Genomic DNA, 21,020 nt, shown 5'->3' with positions numbered 1-21,020 from the left:
TAAAAAAATAAATGACAGGCCATCGTCGGAAATGAAAATGTAACATCAAACATATAAGAGAAAACACAATCATACTTGGTATACAAGACTTTTAAAAGTATCATCTTCAGATGTCACTTAATTGACTATAGCCTCTACTGCACAAAAATGGGAGGCTCTTGCACACATAAAATAAGTAAATTAATATCTCTTTCCAACAGTTTGACATTCTAGGTGTGATAACAACATTGTATCAGTTTATTTTATGGTACAATGAAGAGTTCCACACCCCAGTTTTGAAGCCTAAAGCTAACATTTTCTGGTAGCAATTCAAAGCTTCAAAAGGCTCAAAATTACCGTGAATTATATTTTCTACATGATCTGAAAAAAAAATACAGATTGCTTTCTAGTATCAGCTACGAAACTATGTTGACAGCAGCTTCTATCCAGAGAGACGAACCAACTCCCAAATCTTCACCGTCCCATCATCACTGGCCGAAGCCAGAAGCCTTTTATCCTGCAAGGTTTTGACAGAAGTAAACCTACTGCAAGATTTATTTAACCAAAGGAATCTCGTTTTCATTTTGTTACGGATATAGAAGAGAAACTCAAATATGCAGCAATACACTTAAATTTGCTTTTCTAGTCTTCCGACATAAAACAACAAGACTGAATATTCGGGAACACTACAGAAAGCAAACATTTCATCTCCTTGAAAAACCCTGCAACGATCATTGCAATGCCTAACATATTTATTCTCCACCACATGAATCATAAGCTCTGACACACATATCATATCACAGATAGGTCAACAGAAAGTGAAGCAAAACTGAGGTCAACAAATATTCATTCCAAGGGCCAAACCTAGATGTTTTTTGAGCGTTCCTAGTATGAAAACCAACATTTGTAATGTGCAATACTATCCCAGGGCAGAATAATCTTAGGCTTCATTTAGAAATGTGGATTTTAAAGTCTCGAGTCAAACGAATATATGTTGTTAGTTTGATCTTAGAAGTCTGTTTCAATCTAACATGTCAAATTTAGGTGCCACTAAAAGTCCGTGCACAATAAGACTCTGCTATACTTACGCATTGTCTAGGTATAAATTAACATTTTTTATTTATAAGGAGGTATAACATTTTAACAATCCAATTGATAACCCAAAATAAAGTTCCAAGAGGTATCAAATTCAAATCTAAAGTTCCAAGAGTATCAAATTCAAATCTAAAGTTCCAAGAGTATCAAATTCAAATCTTCAAGTCCAAGAAAGCAGGTTGCTGAATCAGGATGCACCATCACAAGATACATTAGAAAGGTCGACCATCTGTTACACTTCAACATGGCAATTAAACAAGGGACTAAATTTCTAACATGCTCAAGAAATTTCCAGGTGATGTCGGTTCTGCTAAAAGATAAATCATCTTGAAGCAGACTAATGCAGAGTTAAAGCAATGATAGATGAACATGTAAAAGTCAAAAATCCGAGCTTTGCGGTATTCCATTAACTTACCCCAGTGTTCCATTGCACAGAATTTACATCCATGTCATGAGCCTTCTCCTTCTTCAAAAGTAGTTTAAATGTGGGTCCATCAACCTGTCATCCAAAACAGTTAATTAAGTAATTTATTTGTTTGTTTGATAAGGCAGACACAGTGTAAAATTATTATGCCAAACAAGGGTTGGCAAAGGTGATAATTGCAGCGCACTATTTTGGAACTATTTAAGTCTAATAAATGGGTTACCACGTTGCTAAGCACATCGTTTTTACGAGCAAACGATGATTAATAATATGAACGATACAGTTTGGTCAAGAATAAATGTGGAACATGAAATGGGAGTGCGGAGTTGGTATTGTAGCTTGGGAATGTCAAAAGTGGAAAGGGGCACGTCGCGAGGGCCCTGATTTTTGGAAAGAGGATTCCTAGCCATGGAACAAAAAACTATGCCCATCGCGTGCAACATGCAAGAAGCTCACCTGAGCTAAGCTGGGGGGCACATGTCGCAGGAACACTGCGAGTGAGGTGCCAAGTCGGCAGGATACAAAGCAGAAAACTCGTGCCATCACGAACCTCAATGCAAGAGGGAGGTCTGGGTAGGACAACCCCTTCTCGCGGAGACCTGGCGTTGCGACGAGGCTGCCACGCACAGGAATGAGCTCGCGCGATGGATCTCGCGGGGCAAGCGTAGTACCAGAACCCTCTGACTATAAATATCAGGGGCAGTCGGGGAGAGATATATTTTGAGTTTGGGAGCCAGGGCTCGAGTCTGAATAGGCGATTTCGGACAAGGGTTGTGATCTACCATCCAAGGTGAGTAAAATATGGTGTTTTGATTTCAAAGGTTGTGCTACTACAAGGCAATTCCACCGCCTAGAACTCATTTCTCATGAGTATTTGCGAATGTTGATGATATTTATGGACTTTATTGGTGATTGGAGGGTAGTGTTTAATGAACGCTCAAATGGACCATTAATGGTGGTTATTGGAAGGTTATGGAAGATGATTTGTGAATTGTAGTGACTCAAATGACATTAATAACTCATTGAAAGCATCACAATAGGCTGGGTGAACTTAGGCTTCACCCCAATTGGAAGAATTGAGGGTTTGGAAGGCTTGCCGTCAATGCTAAACACCTACATGAGTTGAGTTGTGGTATATACGGTGCCTTAGTGATGGATGATATAGTTTTGATCGACGAGATGCACGGTGGAGTGAATGATAGGGGCGGAAGTTTGGAGAGAGACCCTAGAGGCTAAAGGTTTCAGGTTAGCAGGGCGAAAACGGAGTACCTAGAGTGCAAGTTCAGTGACGTAGCGCATGAGTCAGAGGTAGTAATGAAGCTAGAGGAAAAAGTCATGCCCAAGAGAGAAAGCTACAAGTATCTTGGATCTGTAATCCAAGGAGACAGGGAAATTAACAATGATGTCGCTCATCGCATTAGAGCGGGGTGGGTGAAATGGAGGCTTGCCTCAGGGGTACAGTGCGATAAGAAGGTGTCGCCAAGGCCTAAAGGTAAGTTTTACAGAGTGGTGGTTAGACCGGCATTGTTGTATGGGGTAGAGTGCTAACCAGTTAAGAATGCTCACGTTCAGAAAATGAAGGTAGTGGAGATGAGGATGCTCAGATGGATGTGTGGGCATACTCGAAGAGATATGATTAGGAACGATGTTATTCGGGACAAGGTGGGAGCGGCATCGATAGCAGGCAAGATGAAGGAAGCGAGGCTGAGGTGGTTCGGGCATGTGAAGACTGAAGAGGAGGTGCGAGGACGCGCCAGTAAGGAGGTGTGAGAGGTTGGCTATAGCAGGAGAGGTAGAGGTAGACCGAATATGAACTGGGGAAGGTGATTAGGCGAGACATGGCACAGCTTCAGCTGACTGAGGACATGATCCTAGATAGGAAGGTATGGAGGTCGAGAATTAGGGTAAAAGGTTAGTAGATAACTAAGTGTTGTCGTCTTCTGTGCGAGGAGGGAGGGGACGAGTCCACCCTCTCCTATTTATCCTTTAGTAATATTCAGCCATTGCATAGTTTTCTATTCTTGAGGTTTATTGCCATCTATTGCCACTAGTAGTTTGTATCTTGTTATTATGTATCTTGATATTTTGGCTTTCTTTTTTTCTAACATTACCGTGCCAGGTACCTTTTCTGAGCCGAGGGTCTACCGGAAACAGTCTCCCTACCCCACAAAGGTGGGGGTTAAGGTCTACATACATCCTACCCTCCCCAGACCCCACTTGTGGGATCATACTAGGTTTGTTGTTTTTGTTGTTGTGGTATATACGGTGTGAATTGATGGAAATGAGATATATTATGTAGATTGTGTATTTGACGGACGTATTGGAGCATACATTGAGTTGAGGAACAAGGTTGAGGTAAGTTCAGCCTAACTTTGTTTGCGGGCTTTTCCTACCAGGCACAAGGGTAGACTCTCTTTCTTTGAAGGAATATTAATGATTTGGATCACAATAAAACTGAGTCCATTAGCTGGAAGGGACATTCCAAGGGTCTCTTTTCAGTGAGAAGTTGCTATAACTTGCTGGAATAACAAGGCACCTTTGAAGGTCTCTTGCTCCTCTTGTACTGTGGCGTGGGAGGCTTGTCACTCAAACCAACCTCCAAAAGAGGGATTTCAGCTTTCCAGCAGATGCCCACTGTGCGAAGAGCACTCTGAAGTAGTTTGCCACCTCTTTTTGCACGGGTCACTAGGCAGTTATGCTACATGTTTTTGCAATTCTCGGCATGAGTGGGACCCTGCCAAACTCCACTACTGAACTGCTGCAGGGCTGGAATTGAGAGGGGCTCTGTAACAAATCTTTAGACTTGGAGCATTATAGCTTAGGCCATCTGGCGGAATGTTTGGCGGAAAGAAAGAGCAGAATTTTTTAAGGCAAAGGGAGAAAGATACACATCCCTAAATGAAGATATACTTTTTTTTGTTAGCTTTTTGGTGCAACCTGGTTATTGTACATGTAGATGATATGCTAAACAAAATAAGGCAATTGCACAACTTGTAATTACGCCTGACGCACTGTCTTAGTGCAAGTATCTATAAAATATGTCATGACTTGTATAAAAGAAAAGAAAAAAAAAAAGGATTGAGGAGTATGGGCAGGATAAGATTCACCAGTGTCCTAGATATCATGTAAGATGAATTACATTAAGATTAAAATAAATAGGGATATCGAAGGTTGAAAACCTCATTGTCATTATTCTCAACAAACAAACATATGGCGTCATCAGCTGCTCCACTGGCAATTATTCCTTCCCTGACATATTAGCATATTAAGTACATTAGCCCCTAGGATGACGGGGAAGAAACAGACACAAAATTATCACTGCAGACATGCCCTGATTATTGAAAAATGAATAGTACTATGCAGTTTACAATGTCCCTGACGCAATTGAGGGTAATTACAAATACAAGTCCCAATAAAAGGAGATCAAAAATGAACCCTAGACAGGCAGCAAAATAACCTATGAAACTCTTGATTATTGAAAAGAAGACCAGAGATTTTGTTAAGATGCCCCCAACCCCCACATGCACACTTTAAAAAAAAAAAAAAATTGTCAAAGAAAGGTAATGTTAGGGAGTGAAAACATAAAAGGCTTACAGTAGCATGATCATGATAAGAAATAGATATAGAGTAGCTACCTTGACCAGTGAACTGAGAAAATTGTCCTATCATGATATCCAGATAGAGTGCAGACATGTTTCCTGAAAAGCGCAAAAAGGAGATGGTTGCAATTTGCAAATCAGGAGTTGGCAAACATACTAACTACTGCAAACATTTACATTAAATAAAGTTCATTAAACAAATAAAGACCACTCTTCGCCAGAGAAAAGAAAACAATAAATGCTGACTTAGGTGAACAAAAATCATTGTCCGCCTGAATGCACCAAATGATGTTTAAATGACATACACTGTTCTTTTGAAAACGAATTGACACAATTTCTACGAAATGAATTTATTGGAAACTACATGGCAAAGTTGAGGTTGAATCATGTAAAACTGACCATGTTGTTCCTTAACTACATTTGGCCCGGGGGATAAACAGCGATGGCTTATTAAAGCACCCCAGCCCGCTACAGAAACTTATACTAAAGATATCTTAAAAAATTTTGTTCAAGATATAAGAGCAAAAAACTCGTAATTATAACTATTCAAACAACGCTAACAAACTAGAGGAGGGTAAAAGTTATGAAACTGTAGATATCATACATTAGTTGTCAAACAAAAGCTATAAGGCTTAAATATATTGCAAACTTGACTATTAGTTCACAGAAAGTTCAGGTATATTGTTAGTTCCAAGTCTTCAGTACACAGAGAGTTGACAAAAAGATCAGTTAGACTAATGAACACCAACTGTGAAAGTAAGTCCAATAATCAACTACATAGGATAGCACTATGATTACAAAAGGGAGCATAGCTCACACTAACCAAGGTGTGTTTTCATGCAAACCCTGTATTCTGCCGACGTCAGTCCATATCTTAACAGTAAGGTCATCACTGCAAGTTAGAAAATTAAATGTAAAATCTGTTTAAGTAGTGACTGCAACTACTGTCCTATTTAAAATACACCAGCGACCTGAGAGCATATATTTTAAAACAAATTTAGCAGAATAGAAAAGCATACCTGCAAGACACCATTTTGTCTCCACTAGCATTGAAAGCAAGAGACCAGACAGTAGATGTATGTCCGCTGAAAGCTCAACCATGTAGTGACATAAGCTCCCAAACAATCTTAAACAAAGTTACTATGTTGTATGACCATACATGGTAATTATTTAGGTCAAAGGGCACTGAGAACATGAAAAACCTAGTAAAAGAGCAGTCAAGACAGCACAAATTTGAGAGCAGAACTTTTTTGTTATTAAGTTGAGAGCAGAACTTTTGAATGCGTGAACCATTCCATTGATATGCGAATGTCAGACACTCTAATAGCCTGTTTGGCCAAGCTTTTGGGAGGCCAAAATTGCTTATTTTATTAAAAAATTGAAGTATTTGCCATTTGGCCATGCTTTTGTGAGAAAATAAGTGTTTCTGGGGAGTAGCAAAAGTTGTTTTTCAGGAGCTAAAAAATAGCTTTTCCACGAAAGTATTTTCTGAAAAGCACTTTTCAGAAAATACACTTAGAAGCATTTTTTAAAAAAATAGCTTTTTCAAATTCATTAGTTCCAAAATATTCATTAAATGAAAGGTTTATTATTTTTAAAAAAAAATCTAGTTGGGGAATGGCTAAGAATATAATTAAATAAATTAATGTGTGTTCTCTCCAGTGTTAAGCGCAAAAAAGCTATAAGGTCACTTAGAAGCGTGATTTAATGAAAAAAAGGCGCAATTTACAAATATATATGTGTGTGTGTGTGTGTGTGTGTGTGTGTTTAGTCTAATACTAACAATAATAAGCATGAATAACAAATATATAGACAAAGAAATTGTAAACACATTACGATAAAGGGAAATATCAATTATCTATGTCACGTCTTGAAAGGCCAAAAAAGTATGTCTTAAGAGCCTTGATGATGACTTGAAGTGCACATAAACAAATATTCATTAATGAAAGGTTCTCTCTGTGACATAAGCTTTTAAATGAGGGGAAAATATTTTTGTTCAACATTTCACTCTTTATCAAAAAAAAATTTCACATGGACTCATAAAAAAATCGAACACGTGAGGGGGCGTAAGAATATAACTAAATAGAATAAATTAATGTGTGTTCTCTCCAGAGAGAAATAGGAGATCCTTTGAGGGGGTAGAGTCGAGTTTTACTCGGTTGAAGGTAACCTCAGGTCCTTTATTTTCTTTTGGTGCACCCAAAAGTCCCCAAGACTAATGGGTGGATTTTGCTATAATTTTGAAATAGATACTTTTCTTTGGCCATGTTTATGAATAAATATATTTACCTTGTCTTTTTTTTTTTTTTTTTTTTTTTTTTTTTTTTTTTTAAGTATTGGATTTTGCAACGTGGCATTATCTAAAAACCATAAATTACTTACCAACCTCCTTTCCCACCCCCCCCCCCCCCCTTTTTTTTTTTTTTTTTTTACGAGTGGCATATTTGAGTCCAAATCTTTCTGAAATAGACTTTTGTACGCATTCTAAAATTTTCACTTCCAAATAGCACATTTCCCCTTCTATCAACCCTTAAAACACTTATTACCTATGATTCCACATATTTCTCAAATGAAAACTAGAAATTTCTCATTCTCAAAACTTGACAAAATATGAAACAAAGTCTTGCATGGAAAATACATTCTGACAGAGGGAGCACTTATAACCAAAGTTGAACTATCTACATGTTATGGACTAAGAAGGTAACCTCATTTCAATACGATACGGTAGTCTATATAAATGAAAAGAGTTTACTAAACTAAAAGTATGATCACGACCTTGATGACATAGTTCAACTGTTCAATTTTTCTCCTCTAATACAAAAAATAATTCAAGATTCTGTTATGATCATTACGACTCTCTTACCTGTTTTGTTGTTCTTTTTATTTTTATAAGGTAAAGCGTTTTATTAATAGAAAGGTACCAAGAATGACTCTTACCTGTTAGATTCACCCAAAGTTTGAATACAATGCCAATCATCACTATCGACATCCTCTACCCAAACCTGCAGTTTCACGCACCAGTAGAGATTAGATGCTATCACTTACAAATGGAAAAGAAAGCAGTTGGCTACCAATTTTATGCCTTACATGTAACAGGGGTATGAAACGCCTGCTAGAATCTATCCTAGCAAATAGCGCACACACATACACAGATAGAGGATGCAGAGTTGAACCTCAAATATACCTTGATAGTGTTATCATAACTACACGAGAACAAAGTATCCCTAGAGGGATTCCACTGAACCATCTTAACATCCTGAGTGTGTCCTTGCAAAACTGAAACACAATCAAACTCATTTCCAGGCAACACTTCCCATATCCAAACCGACTTATCTCGACCACTCGTTGCAAGCAGTGTGCCTGATGATGCATTCCATGAAACACTTTTCACTTCATTGTCATGACCCTGGACATTATCCATGTAAGGCAAGTAAGAAGAAGACAGGAGTTTAGTAGATTTATAAGTTATAACCCGTAAAAGAAAATGGAAAAAGACCACGTATAAAAGTCAATGTAAGTTAGGATCACAAAGCACTGTAAGCCAAATTATATGATTCCATGTAAGCACAACTCCATAAGTGACAGATTGCCTTATTCTACTGGCTGATTTCTAAAGTTTATATTGCGCTATGCGCAGATATGATCAGACAGAAGATACTAGTTTTGCCAACTTTGTACTTGTTGTCGTTAGAGCTGGGGTAATGGATCTAAACTGAAATTAATATGACAGAGACATGGAAGCCACAAGGTAACGGTACCTCCAAAGTGGAGACACACTCAAAGTCAACCCCAACATTTTCCCATATAGCAGTGGTGGCATCAAAGCTAGCTGTTGCCAAATATTTGCCTGACGGTGACCAGGCACATGATCTAACAGTCCGTGTATGTGTTTCCTCCAAAACAGCCTGCAAAATTTCTTCCAAATAGTCAGTACAACTCTTTTTAAAGAGAAAATTACACTAAGACTATGATTTAACTGCAGATACACCCTTGTATATTAAATTGAAACGAAACAAAAGATTCAAACCTGGCAGTGAAAAGAGCCACTGGAGTTGTGTTCCCATATTCGTACGGTTTTATCTCCACTGCAAGAAGCTAGTACAGCTGGCACACCATTGATTCCAGTATCCGGTTTCCAAGCTACACACCAAACCCTATCGGTGTGGCCTTCAAGCCTTTGAATCTCCCTCAGTTCAAAATCATTCATAGCCCAATTAAGTCGTGGAGTAGACGCGCTGTCGTGATTAGTCAAGGGATTACAAATTCACAACTAGCTTCGCTTTAATTTTAACCTACCTCACTTACTCTACTTTCAAGTTATGCCATATTAGGATTAAAAATTGAATAACAGAATATAAAATCAGTTTATTAGCTCTACTACAATCAGAATATCAAATAAGCAATCCAAGCAAAAGTAGATTTGAAGATCATTAAGAAAATATATACCAAAACTAGTCAACGGATATCCCTTTTTCTTTTAACTTGAAAGTAGGGCATAGTTAATTCCTTATTTGTGCACTTTTCAAAAAATTCGGGATTCGCCTCTGTTTAGACTGTTTAATTCGGTTTTCGGTTTTAAACCGAATATTATGTCTTAGCTTTATTAATAGTCCAAGCCCATGCCCTATTTAATTTAAGCCCAAACGAAACTAACCCAAGCCCACTTCATTCTTTTCATCTTTTGTATCAAACGAAAATAACCCAACCCCAAACTGAAAACTGCTGCTGCTGTTGTTAAAAATGCTGACACCTTATCTAAATTAGTTATGATTCTTATTGCTTTCAAAGACACCCACATCCACCTGACATTTCCTTCTTATAAAAAGAATGTTAATAATTAATATACTTAGCCCCATATGGCAAACATTACTGCATTAGAAAACAAAGAAAACTGCTGCTGAACTGCTGAACTGCTGCCGCTGTTGAAACTGAGCAACTACTGCTGCTGCTGCTCAACAGGAACTGTGCTGCTGCCGCTGAAAACACCGAATTGAAAACGATATAACCGAACCAAACTTAAAAACTAAAGAAAGAACGGAACCCTTTTTAGTCTAACGAGACCGAAGTATTTAAAACCGAACCGAAGAACCGAACGCCCACCCCTACTTGAAAGTTAAAATAAATAAATAAATTAAATTAAATCGAAGGCTTACCTTAACGGACGGCAGCAGCAACAACGTAACCCGCTATTTGTTTTTTCGACTTTCTTTCTTCGCAATGAGCAACTGGAGTTTGAAATTTTGGAACCTTAAAGTAGTAGTTGTACTAAACTTGAAAGGGGCTGGCCAATTCGCAGGACTGTCCAGAATGGGTGGTCTTTAATTTTTGGCCATTAAATTGATGGTCTTTAATTTTCTCCTTCGTCAGAGCCCCTTGATTTCCGGTTCGAATCCCGCTCAGTAAAAAATTTTTTTAAAAAAAATCACACAACAAAGTTTTACATGATTCGGGCAGAGTTTCATAAGGGAGAGTTTAAGGTAAAATTCTGCCTTAAGGCAGTGTTTTGAAGGCAAAATTCTCCCTTAAGATAGAGTTTAAAGGTAATTTTATGTCTTGCGAAATTCCTTCATTTTTTTAATTGAGCTAGATTCGAACCCAGAACCTCAAAGTATTAAGCGAAGGGAAAAAATTAAAGACCACTAATTTGAGGGACAAAAATTAAAGACCACCCCAAAAGACAGTCCACGCAAAAAAAAATGAAAGGGGCTCGAATCACAAACTTGGGCTTCATTTGGGTTAACTTCATAAATGTCTAAGGGGTGTTCTTGATCTTTTGACCCCCTTAACAAAAAATTTAAAAAATAGCCTCTCTTCAGAAAATTTGTTAGGCAAAGCTCTGATTGCCCATTGAGTATAAATCGTGGTCATAAATTAGTTTTGCCTATAAGACAAAAGTTCAGGATATTTCAAGATAGTAGCTTGATTGACCACAAGGTCTGCCTTATAGTTGTCTGATGGGCAACAAAAAAAATTCCAAGCGAATATTTTCAAGTTAGGGTAATTTTCTAAAGATTTTATTAAGTTGGGACACAAAAATTAAGACCGGATGAAACGTCATTGCTCCCAGGTATGAAATGTTTTACTTTATTACTATCGGGTCGTGTGTGGCCATATTTCTTATTGTTGATGTTATAGCCCTGTGTGGCGATGTCATTTTGGGTTCTTTGATGACGGATGATAGTGCCAAATTACAGGGAAAACTCTGGCAAAATTTCAGTAGAATTCCCGAGAATTTAACATTCAAGGACGAACGTTCTTAAGGGGGGGAGGATGTTACACCTCGGCAATTTCATGTCGTTGCGTCGTGAATAGACTAACGTCAGTTAAGTCGGACACGTATCTTCACGACTACAAGAGGGTGATTGGCAGCCTTCATGTATATACGATAAGATTTTTAATTCATAGGACTTGGTGAAACTAGATTCGTCAAAGGAAGTGGAGTATACGTTATGTTTGGGAAAGATTTCATGGATGTTGAACTAACGAATATTTAGTAAGGTCTTGAGGACGAGTTATAATGTCTGTTAGATCGTTAAGGGAGTGTTACACAGGAACCAAGAAAGTTCCCCAAGGATTCGAGACCAAACGAAGCGACGAGAACGAATTCGAAAAAATTGGGGATTATACGGTCATATATACGGACCGTATATTTTATACGGCTAGTATACCTGACCGTAGAACCCTTCCAGTGAAGGGTGGTATTCTGGAAGAAACATACGGTCCAATATAGGGACCGTATAAATTGTACGATCCGTATAGTAGACTGTATATTTCGGGTCGGGTCCGAGTTTAATTTTTATATATGCACGGTTTCCTTTTCTTTTTCTCACTTTTCACCTCTCCAACCTTCCAAAAACCTTTAGAACCCTCTTCATAACACATCAACACATATCCAAGAAGGGAAATCAAAGATCAAACATCAACAGTTGATAGAATCAAGGGTGTAAATGCTTCCTAAGGGTTGATAGAAGTTGAGAATCTCTTTGGTATTGAAGTGGAGTTCTTCTCAAGTGAAGTATTCTCATCCAAAGATCATCTCTATATAATCAAAGGTGAGTTTTACGATTATTTCATGTTAATGATGGCGTTGAGTAGTTGAAGAACTTGAATTAGCAACAAGTATGAAATATGAGCTTAAGTATGCAAATAATGGTATGTTGGTTTAAAAGGTAGTTGAGTTATGATTCATGATATAATATGAGTATAATCTTGTTATGAATGGTACTAATGGTGTTGAGGAAGTGTCATGTGAATGATATGCATGATGTTGTATTATAGTTGTGGTTATGGAGGATCTTGGGGGATGAATTTGGAAGTTGAATAATGTTTAACTTGAGGAAATTTACGTATTATGATATTATGGATGTCGTTGTGTTGTTTGGAAGCTGTTTTATTATTTGAGAGAAAGTTGTTGAAACAAACGAAATGCTGCCTAATTTTCGTTAGCGTTATTCGCTTTAGTTCAGGCTTAAGTATACCTCCAACAATCTAACCTTCGTGCGAACCCCTTTGTATGTAGAATTGTAAACCGGAAGAAAAGCTCTTAGTCGACATTGTTAAGAAGATACAAAGGTATGTAAGGCTCGTCCCCTTCTTTCAAGGCATGACTCCCGTATTATCATTTACTTCTCTATATTTTCGTAACCCTCTTACATCCCTAAACATGAAAGTTAAAGGTCTTCAAGAGCTTCTTATGAGACATGTTCTATGATAGCGATGATGATAATGATGTTTTCATGATGCCGATGTTTCTATGTTTATGATTTCATTGATGCTATTCTTCGTTATTGTTGTCTCACCTCATGATATTAGTTCCTTCAAGGTGAGACATAGCGATGATGATGATGCCATAATGTAATCATAGGTTCGTGACCTTACGTCACTCCGATAGAGTGCACTTTTACTTGGGCTCTCATGCTTGCTACGTATATTATATATATATATATATATATATATATATATATATATATATATATGATATGTATATGTATATAGGGGATATTGGGGAAAGGTGAGGCGCTATAGACGCATAGCCACCTGATCAGCTGGTATCTTATAATATCATCCCGGACGCGGGATGCCAGGACACGGGCTATATGGGTGATGGATCGGGCCGTACGTTCCACGACAATATATTGATATATGATGATATATGGATCGGGCTGCACGTTCCACATCAGTACATGATATGATGACATTTTTACGAGTATGCATGCATGACTCCGCCTTAAGTGGTAAGCAATCACCGGTTATCTTCTTATCTTTACTTTATCTTCCTGTTCCCTTATTATTTTATGATGCATGCCTTACATACTCGATATCGCTCGTACCGACATCCCTTTTTCTTTGGATGCTCGCTCATGCCCACGAGTGAACAGAGACGACCCGCTTCCAGAGCCGGATCGCCTTGCACATGAGCACTTTCATATCTCGGAGGTGCAGTTTTTGATATATTCTTTTGTGTTCATACTTGGATATGGTGGGGTCCTATCCCATCTTCATAACTTTAGAGTTTCGGTTAGAGGCTCGTAGATACTCATGTGTGGGTAGCGGACGTTATGTGACCCTCATTGTATGTTTTGTATATTATCCTTCTGCCGCCGCGAGGACCTATATATATGTATATGTGTGCATGTTTTATGGAGTTTATAAGGGTACAGGTTAAGACGATAGCAGTATGGTATGTGGTGCTCAGTAGTTAGCTCCGGGTGCCCGTCACGGCCCACTAGGCTGGTCGTGACACCACGCGTCCTTTCCACGACTTTTGGGGCTGGAGAAACTAAAGAGTGAGACTAGAGAAAAGGAGCCCGGCAAAAACTGTAATGAAAACTTTGATTTTCGGTTACCAATTTATTAAAGGAAAAATCACATAGCTGTCCATAAAATAAAAAATAAAAAAAGGCCGTACATGCCCACTCGAATTTACACCCATCAAACTATTTACCGTCTCAACTCATTGCGCCTAAAACCTTGTCTGGTTCTACTCTTTTTCACACTTCAACTCACCTCTTTTCGTTCCAACATTAAGAATGTAACTGAAATTAATACACAATAATAATTTTGAAGTAATCACGCTATGAACTAAAATATACTTACAGTATATATAGTAGAGCATTAGTTCATTCCATTAATCAATTTTTTATGATGCCAACCTGGTATATAACGTATATTGACATGATATCATAGACGACAAGTTCATTCCTTAAAAACCCACAGTTCAATCCTCTATGATACTAACGTGACATATATTATGCATTGACAAACTATCATACAGAATATGTTCATTCCTTCAAACTCTGCTAGAAGGATTTACCTACATTAAAAAAAAAAATCAAAATCATTCAATTGATATCTACTTAAATTCAACCAAATTAAACGAAATAAAATACTATGTCAAAACGAAAAAGATAAAGAAAAGAGAAAAAATGGAATAAGGGTAAGGAAAGATACTACTACAAAAATAAAACAAGCAAAAAAAGACAAACAAGCAAAAAAAGACAAAGAAGCGCACAAGAGTAGTCTTCCTCATAACCAGTTAAGTGTCCTTTCCACTTTTGCGACCACTTTTGCAATAATGGGCTGGGCTCCTTATGGCCAACTGTGTGGCCTTTACTGACTCGAAAGGGACATAAATCAGGAAAAACAATACAAAATATCCCTAAAATGTAAAATATTTTTCCTTTTCATGTCCTTTCTAAACTAATTTTGCTTCTTATCTAACCGGTTGAAGATATTTACCTGAGTATTCCTTGCTCAAAATCCGTCCTCATACTATCGCAGTATATTTATATATCACATTTAGTTCGTAAGAATCCAACATCTATCTATAATACCATCTCAGTATTTTCATATACTACAATGGTATTACGCAGAATCCTAGAAAGATCTCATCAAGTATTGAATACATATACCATCACATATACGTATATATGATGATGGTATCATAGAGATGTTTTTCAGAAAAGTATGTCTTTTGAATAAATAAATATGATACCATTTCAGTATATTTATATGTCATATTAGTATCATAAATTTGGGGGCATTTCGAACAAATAGTTTTGTTTTGGATAATTATTTTCGACGTTCTTTCCCCCGTAGATTATTCTAGCCATGGGGTTAAAAAATGGAAAGAAGAAAGAATCCCCTAAAGACAAAAGCGACATTCACTTAAGTTTTTGCATTATTCATCATCTGTTTCATTCATTCTCCAACACTTCATTATCCATAAATATTTGTATGGGATTTATATCCCATACATAATAAGACCAATTCTATCATTTTCTTCTTCCTCTAACGCTTCTCAACTTTCGGCTCGCTTTCCCCATTGATGAATGGCCATCCATTAGTGTGAATGTTCGTTTTCTTTTCGACTTTAAGTTATACGCATTATCAATATAAACATTTTTATATCATTGAGTTATCTTTTCTTGTTGTAGCATGTAGACATGTTTTATTTTCAAGATTACAGATTTCAAATTTTAAAGAGATTTATCTGTAAATATTTTTTAGATGACCTGATAATATAACTTAAACTCTTTTCCTAAAAAAAAACATGCTTTATTGTTTATGAAACAAAATTACAGCAATTAAAAGAAAAAACAAAGTCTTCCACGATAATTTCAACTTTAAATATTCAATGAGATTTAAAATACAAATCATTATGTGTGTGCTGTGTGATTATTTTGAGTACAGATTACGTGAAATTTTGAATGATTATTTTAGTGAAGAAAACAATGACATGAATATTGAGTTTTACATGTTTTGGCCACTCAATGACCACACCTTTTTTCACCCTTTCAATTTATTTTATTCTGAAAACATTTTTTCAGTTTGAATTTAGAACTTTAAATCACTAAAATGTTAATTCTTGGAGGCACATCGCAAGATTTTTTTTAAATTACGTGAAAATTTGTCGTTCACGAGGTACAGTCGAAGCAATATATTCTATTTTCCAAAAACTTTATCATGTTAGATTAAAAAAGCAATAACAATAACAATAACAAATTTTTTAAAAGAAAACAATAAAGTTTAAATGCATCCTTTCTCCCTTTTGTGGATAGTCTAAGAAAAGCATTTAATTCACGTGTCATGATAAACAAGGCTATTTTTTGTGAACATTCACATCAAATCTTTTGTTTTTGTCCAGAAGTAAGACATAATGACATCGGTTAGTATTCACCACAGACAAATTATATCTAACTTCCAATAATTTAATTTCGTGCTTTAAAATGATACAATTTTGTGCCAATCTTGTAGGTCAATGGCATCCAATTGTAAATTTAATATTCAAGTTGATATATGTGATGTCTCAATTTACAAGTTCACATGCAAAATTTGTATCCAAATTTTATATTTTATTTATAATTTAATTTAAGACAACATTATTGAAGTATATACCTAAGATATGCGGGACCAAGATAATCCCTTGATGCACAAAAATTTGGAAGTACCTAACCAGCTAGAACCACAGGTCCACCGCTAAAAATATAGAAAAAATATGTTTGCAATTTACAAAATCATATTATTCTCATGCCAAAATACAACTCTCCAACTTTATAAGCTCTGGTTATTTAAATTCTCATCACATTAGTTAGTTCCTTCACCAATTCATTCGAGCTCCTCATCCTTCTTCACCATAATGAATTCAGGCTGCCACAGGGTCATCACTTGCAAAGGTGAGATTTAGCCAGTTCGGTTAAGTTTTCTGCTAAGTTAAAGATAATTATTTTTAAAACAAAAATCTTATTTTAGCTAGAGAGTTCAAACGTTTAGTAGAATTTTTGGAAAAAAGCAAGTGCTTTTGAATAATGGCAGAAGCTATTTTTAAAAAGATGATAAAAGTAGCTTCTCCTTAAAAACACTGTTTGAATGCTTCACCAAGCACAAATTGATGATTTAGTGTTGGCTAATGTACTTCTGATGTGAGACTTTTCAAAATAAGCAGCTTTTGAATAACTTGACCAAGCATGTTATTTCTTCCTACTTACGTACTAGGAAATAAAACAAAAGATTTTTCTCGTCCAACGAGTGAACAATAATAGTTCTAATGACGAAGGCAGAAATTTCGTTAAAAGTTTTTAAGATGAAATATGTTTTGATTATTTGACGCTTATACACAGAATCGCGAAGAGTGTTCAAGATTTAACAATATTTTATATTTGATGGTATACATGTATTAATGGTTAAAAATAAATGCAGGTGCGGTAGTATGGAAATCAGGAGAGACACTGAAAATAGAAGAGATAGAAGTGGATCCACCAAAATCAACAGAAGTTAGGATTAAGATGATTTATGCCAGTTTGTGTGGTACAGATGTTCTTTGCTGCAATGGCTTTCCAAAGGTATGGGAATTTGCTTGCTCTTAAATCAACCTACACTACAAGAAAAAGAAAAAAAAAACAGTAATTAGCGGCAGATTCTAACGTTAAACAATAAAAATCCGTGGCAAATTTTATTAACGATGACTATGAGCTATTTAACGATAGATTTACAACAAAATTCGTAGCTAGTGGTTGTCTATAACATTTTTTATGATAAGCTATCTTACGTTGCACACACATATATTAGTTTTTCTCGCCATCTTTCTTATCTCTTTTTGTTTTTGTTTTTTTTGTCTTTTCAGCCTTTATTCCCTCGCATTCCTGGGCATGAAGGAGTTGGGTAAGAACTAATTTCTCTCTCTGAGTGGCGAATGCAACATTGCAAGGGTTCAGAATACTTTCGATGTGGAACATCAAATTTCACTGGAGTTGTGATAAATAATATATTTGAGCTTATAATTTTAAAAATATAATGAATTTAATACTAAAAACATTAAAAAATTGAATCATAGAATTTAAATCTTTGATCCTTAGCTGCTCTCTAGCTATATATGCATCATATTAGAATTAGGGACATTTCTAGTAGTTTTAAATTTAGTACTTACCATTTTTGGTTTGTACATATATAGCTAGCCATCTATTTCAAAATTTGTTTCATTCTACTCTATGGCTAAAGATGGCGTCCTTTTTTATGAATCAAAATCAATGTTAAGTTGTTGTATGCAAATATTTTTTTCTCTCAAATCATAACTAACTATTATTATTAAGATGAAAGTGCTTTTTATTAGTTAATTAACTAACAATCGCTTATCTACATATATTATAATTTATACCAAATAATTCAAATTAAGCATGTTCTTAAAGAGAAAACAATTGAACATAACCCTTTAAAGCTTGAATAGAAGGAAATGATCTCATAATCTCTTTTTTATATTGCAGTGTGATAGAAAGTGTGGGTGAAAGGGTAAAAAGCTTGAAAGAGGGAGACATAGTGATGCCACATTTCTTGGGAGAATGTGGAGAATGTCCCAATTGCAAGTCAAAAAAGTCCAATTTATGCCACAAATACCCTTTAAATTTCAGTGGTTTGTTGTTGGATGGAACATCAAGAATGTCAACTAGAGGTCAAAGGATTTATCACCATGTTAGTTGCTCTACGTTATCAGAGTACACAGTTCTTGATGAAAACTATGTTATTAAGGTTGATCCTAGGCTCCCAATCGAACATGTTCCTTCCTTATGTTGTGCATTTACAACTGGTTTTGGAGCAACTTGGAAAGATGTCAACATTGAAAAGGGTTCCACTGTTGCTGTCCTTGGTCTTGGAGGTGTTGGACTTGGTGTAAGTACCTGAGATCTACTGATTACTTTTCGGTTATATCTTTGAAAAATAGCCATGAAGTTCTAAATTTCATGGGTGAACTCCTGGACATGAAACTCCGATAGGTGAAATTCTGTGACAATTTTCTGGATTTCCTGGAGTTTCATCTGTGGAATTTAAAACTTCATGAAATTGGCTAATTTCTTAATTACAGGGACTGAAAAGTGGCCATTTCGTAATGTTACATGTACATTCTTGGACTTCGTGTAGAATTAGTTGTTCATTGGTCAACTTAAGTTTTTTATTATCTAATTTGGACTTGGTGTAGAATTAGTATTTACTTGCCACATATCAGTCTTGTAATTAAAAAATAGTCATTGTCATAGGTGAAATTTCATGACAATTTCCTCAAAGTTTCACCGGCGGAATTTAAAGCTTCATGCTACTGGCTAATTCTAAAAATGAGATGGGAAATCAATTTCCTTTTTTTTTTTTTTTTTTTTTTTTTGTATTTTATTCTCAAGATTTGTAAAGGAAATATTGTTCTTGAAACATACAGGTAGTAGAAGGAGCTCGACAGAAAGATGCAACCAAAATAATTGGGATGGATATACACGAAATGAAGAGTGAAAAAGCAAAGATTTTTGGGGTTACTGATTTTATAAATATTTCTAAAATCTCTGAAAAATCAATTTCAGAATTAATTAAAGATGCCACTGGTGGACTTGGTGTTGACTACTTCTTCGAGTGTACAGATGTGCCTCACCTCACCATCAATGAAGCCATTCAATCCACAAGAATGGTATGTCTTTTCTATTAAAAAAAAGTGTCATAAATCCAACACAAATTTCATTTTCCGTTAATGAATTCAATCATAAAATCGTCACATATCTTAACGTACATCATAAATATTTCGTCACAAAATTGATATTTTTCTTGTAGCGTGGTTATACAAGCTTACCCAACACTTAGTATGATAACATTTGTCCAAAACCTAATGCTTTACGGTAGGCGGTAGCTAGGGTATATCAAGAATGTTTTACGTCAAGCAGTGTTATTCTTTATGTTATTTAAATTTACGGTTTGTGTATTACATATTTAGTAAAATAATTGATGAAGCGCTATCAGGTGACACTGCTTCGTATAACGTGCATATGCCCTTGCTTCTATGGATTAATATGTTACTCCCTCTGTTCCAATTTATGTGATATACTTTTCTTTTTAATCTGCCCAAAAAAGAATGATACATTTCCTTATTTGATAACAATTTAACTTTAAACTTTACCTTTTACGCTTAACGAAATAATCTATAACCACACAAATATCTTTGACTTATTTTAGACCACAAGATTTAAAGTCTTCCTTTATTTCTTAAACTTCGTGCTCAGTCAAACTATATCACATAAATTCGGATGAAGGGAGTATATGTGTTGTATAACTCCATTTTCCACATATAGAAAAAATGTTTTAATTTTCTATTTCTAGTATATTATTTTATTAAATAGCTATGTTTTGTTTGACTTGAACAATTAAGTAATGGGACAACCAATTATTATTAGGGATATGGAACAGTGATAGTGCTTGGAGCTGGACTTGTGTTGGAATGGCAAATGAGTTATGTCCCTCTTATGTTTGGTCGAACACTGAAGGGATCAATCTATGGTGGCATTAGAACTCACACAGATCTTCCATCTATAGTTGACAAATGCATTAGCAAGGTACATTTTCAATCCTTACTTTTGAAATATCCGACACGCATCCGATAATATTTTTAAAGAGTCCGAAAGAACTTAACATAAGCTCCAAAATTATATCTACCAAATTTCTAAGATATTATTACTTAAATATTTATTACTGAATACAAGTTTTAATGCTTTATTTCTGCAGGAGATCAAACTAGATGAATTATTGACTCATGAAGTTTCATTCAATGAAATAAACAAGGCATTTGAGTACTTGAAAGAACCAAATTGCGTAAAGATCCTTATCAAGTTTTGAGCTATTCAAATATGCCTACTATATAGTCTTTTCCCCCTCTTATATAACAATAAAAATTTCAGCAATAAGGATATGGAGTTATGAAGTGTCCAGCATGATCAAGCTTGTATTGTTGTCTGCCTTTTTTTGGTAACGGATAATTTCATAGTAGTAATATTTTAAGATGGTGTAGTGGTTTTAAAGATTACAAGTCCAACAATATATAGAAAGAGAGAAGAAATACTTGCATCAAGCCAATTAGGTGAAATATATTAGACATGACGAAGATCCGCTAGTATGAGAAG

The 21,020-nt window shown here is 35.8% G+C and overlaps 2 protein-coding genes across 3 annotated transcripts; one reads left to right on the top strand and one right to left on the bottom strand.

Moving 5' to 3' along the window:
- Positions 1 to 138: 138 nt before the first annotated feature.
- Positions 139 to 9,304, bottom strand: LOC132065258 (protein CIA1). Its single transcript, XM_059458557.1, has 10 exons — positions 9,125 to 9,304; positions 8,856 to 9,002; positions 8,282 to 8,503; positions 8,035 to 8,099; positions 6,117 to 6,182; positions 5,921 to 5,989; positions 5,134 to 5,196; positions 4,678 to 4,747; positions 1,490 to 1,573; positions 139 to 496 (listed from the first exon to the last, which is right to left on the bottom strand). Exons 1-10 carry the CDS (start codon positions 9,302 to 9,304, stop codon positions 422 to 424), a joined length of 1,041 nt encoding a protein of 346 aa, XP_059314540.1. The 3' UTR covers positions 139 to 421.
- Positions 9,305 to 16,575: 7,271 nt separating this feature from the next.
- LOC132065257 (8-hydroxygeraniol oxidoreductase-like) lies at positions 16,576 to 20,904 on the top strand. Of its 2 annotated transcripts, XM_059458555.1 has the most exons (7): positions 16,576 to 16,772; positions 17,296 to 17,438; positions 17,720 to 17,757; positions 18,357 to 18,759; positions 19,298 to 19,540; positions 20,298 to 20,456; positions 20,626 to 20,904. In XM_059458555.1, the coding sequence occupies exons 1-7, from the start codon at positions 16,736 to 16,738 to the stop codon at positions 20,734 to 20,736; spliced, it is 1,134 nt and encodes a 377-aa protein (XP_059314538.1). In that variant the 5' UTR covers positions 16,576 to 16,735; the 3' UTR covers positions 20,737 to 20,904. The 2 variants fall into 2 exon arrangements, with proteins under 2 accessions (XP_059314538.1, XP_059314539.1); XM_059458556.1 differs by lacking the exons at positions 16,576 to 16,772; positions 17,720 to 17,757 and having other exon boundaries at positions 17,299 to 17,438.
- The last annotated feature ends 116 nt before the right edge of the window (positions 20,905 to 21,020 follow it).

The sequence above is a fragment of the Lycium ferocissimum genome, chromosome 7 (assembly GCF_029784015.1).
Source record: "Lycium ferocissimum isolate CSIRO_LF1 chromosome 7, AGI_CSIRO_Lferr_CH_V1, whole genome shotgun sequence".
NCBI classification, from domain to species: Eukaryota; Viridiplantae; Streptophyta; class Magnoliopsida; order Solanales; family Solanaceae; genus Lycium; species Lycium ferocissimum.
Note: the sequence above shows the minus strand (reverse complement) of the source record. Positions and strands in the feature narration are given on the sequence as shown.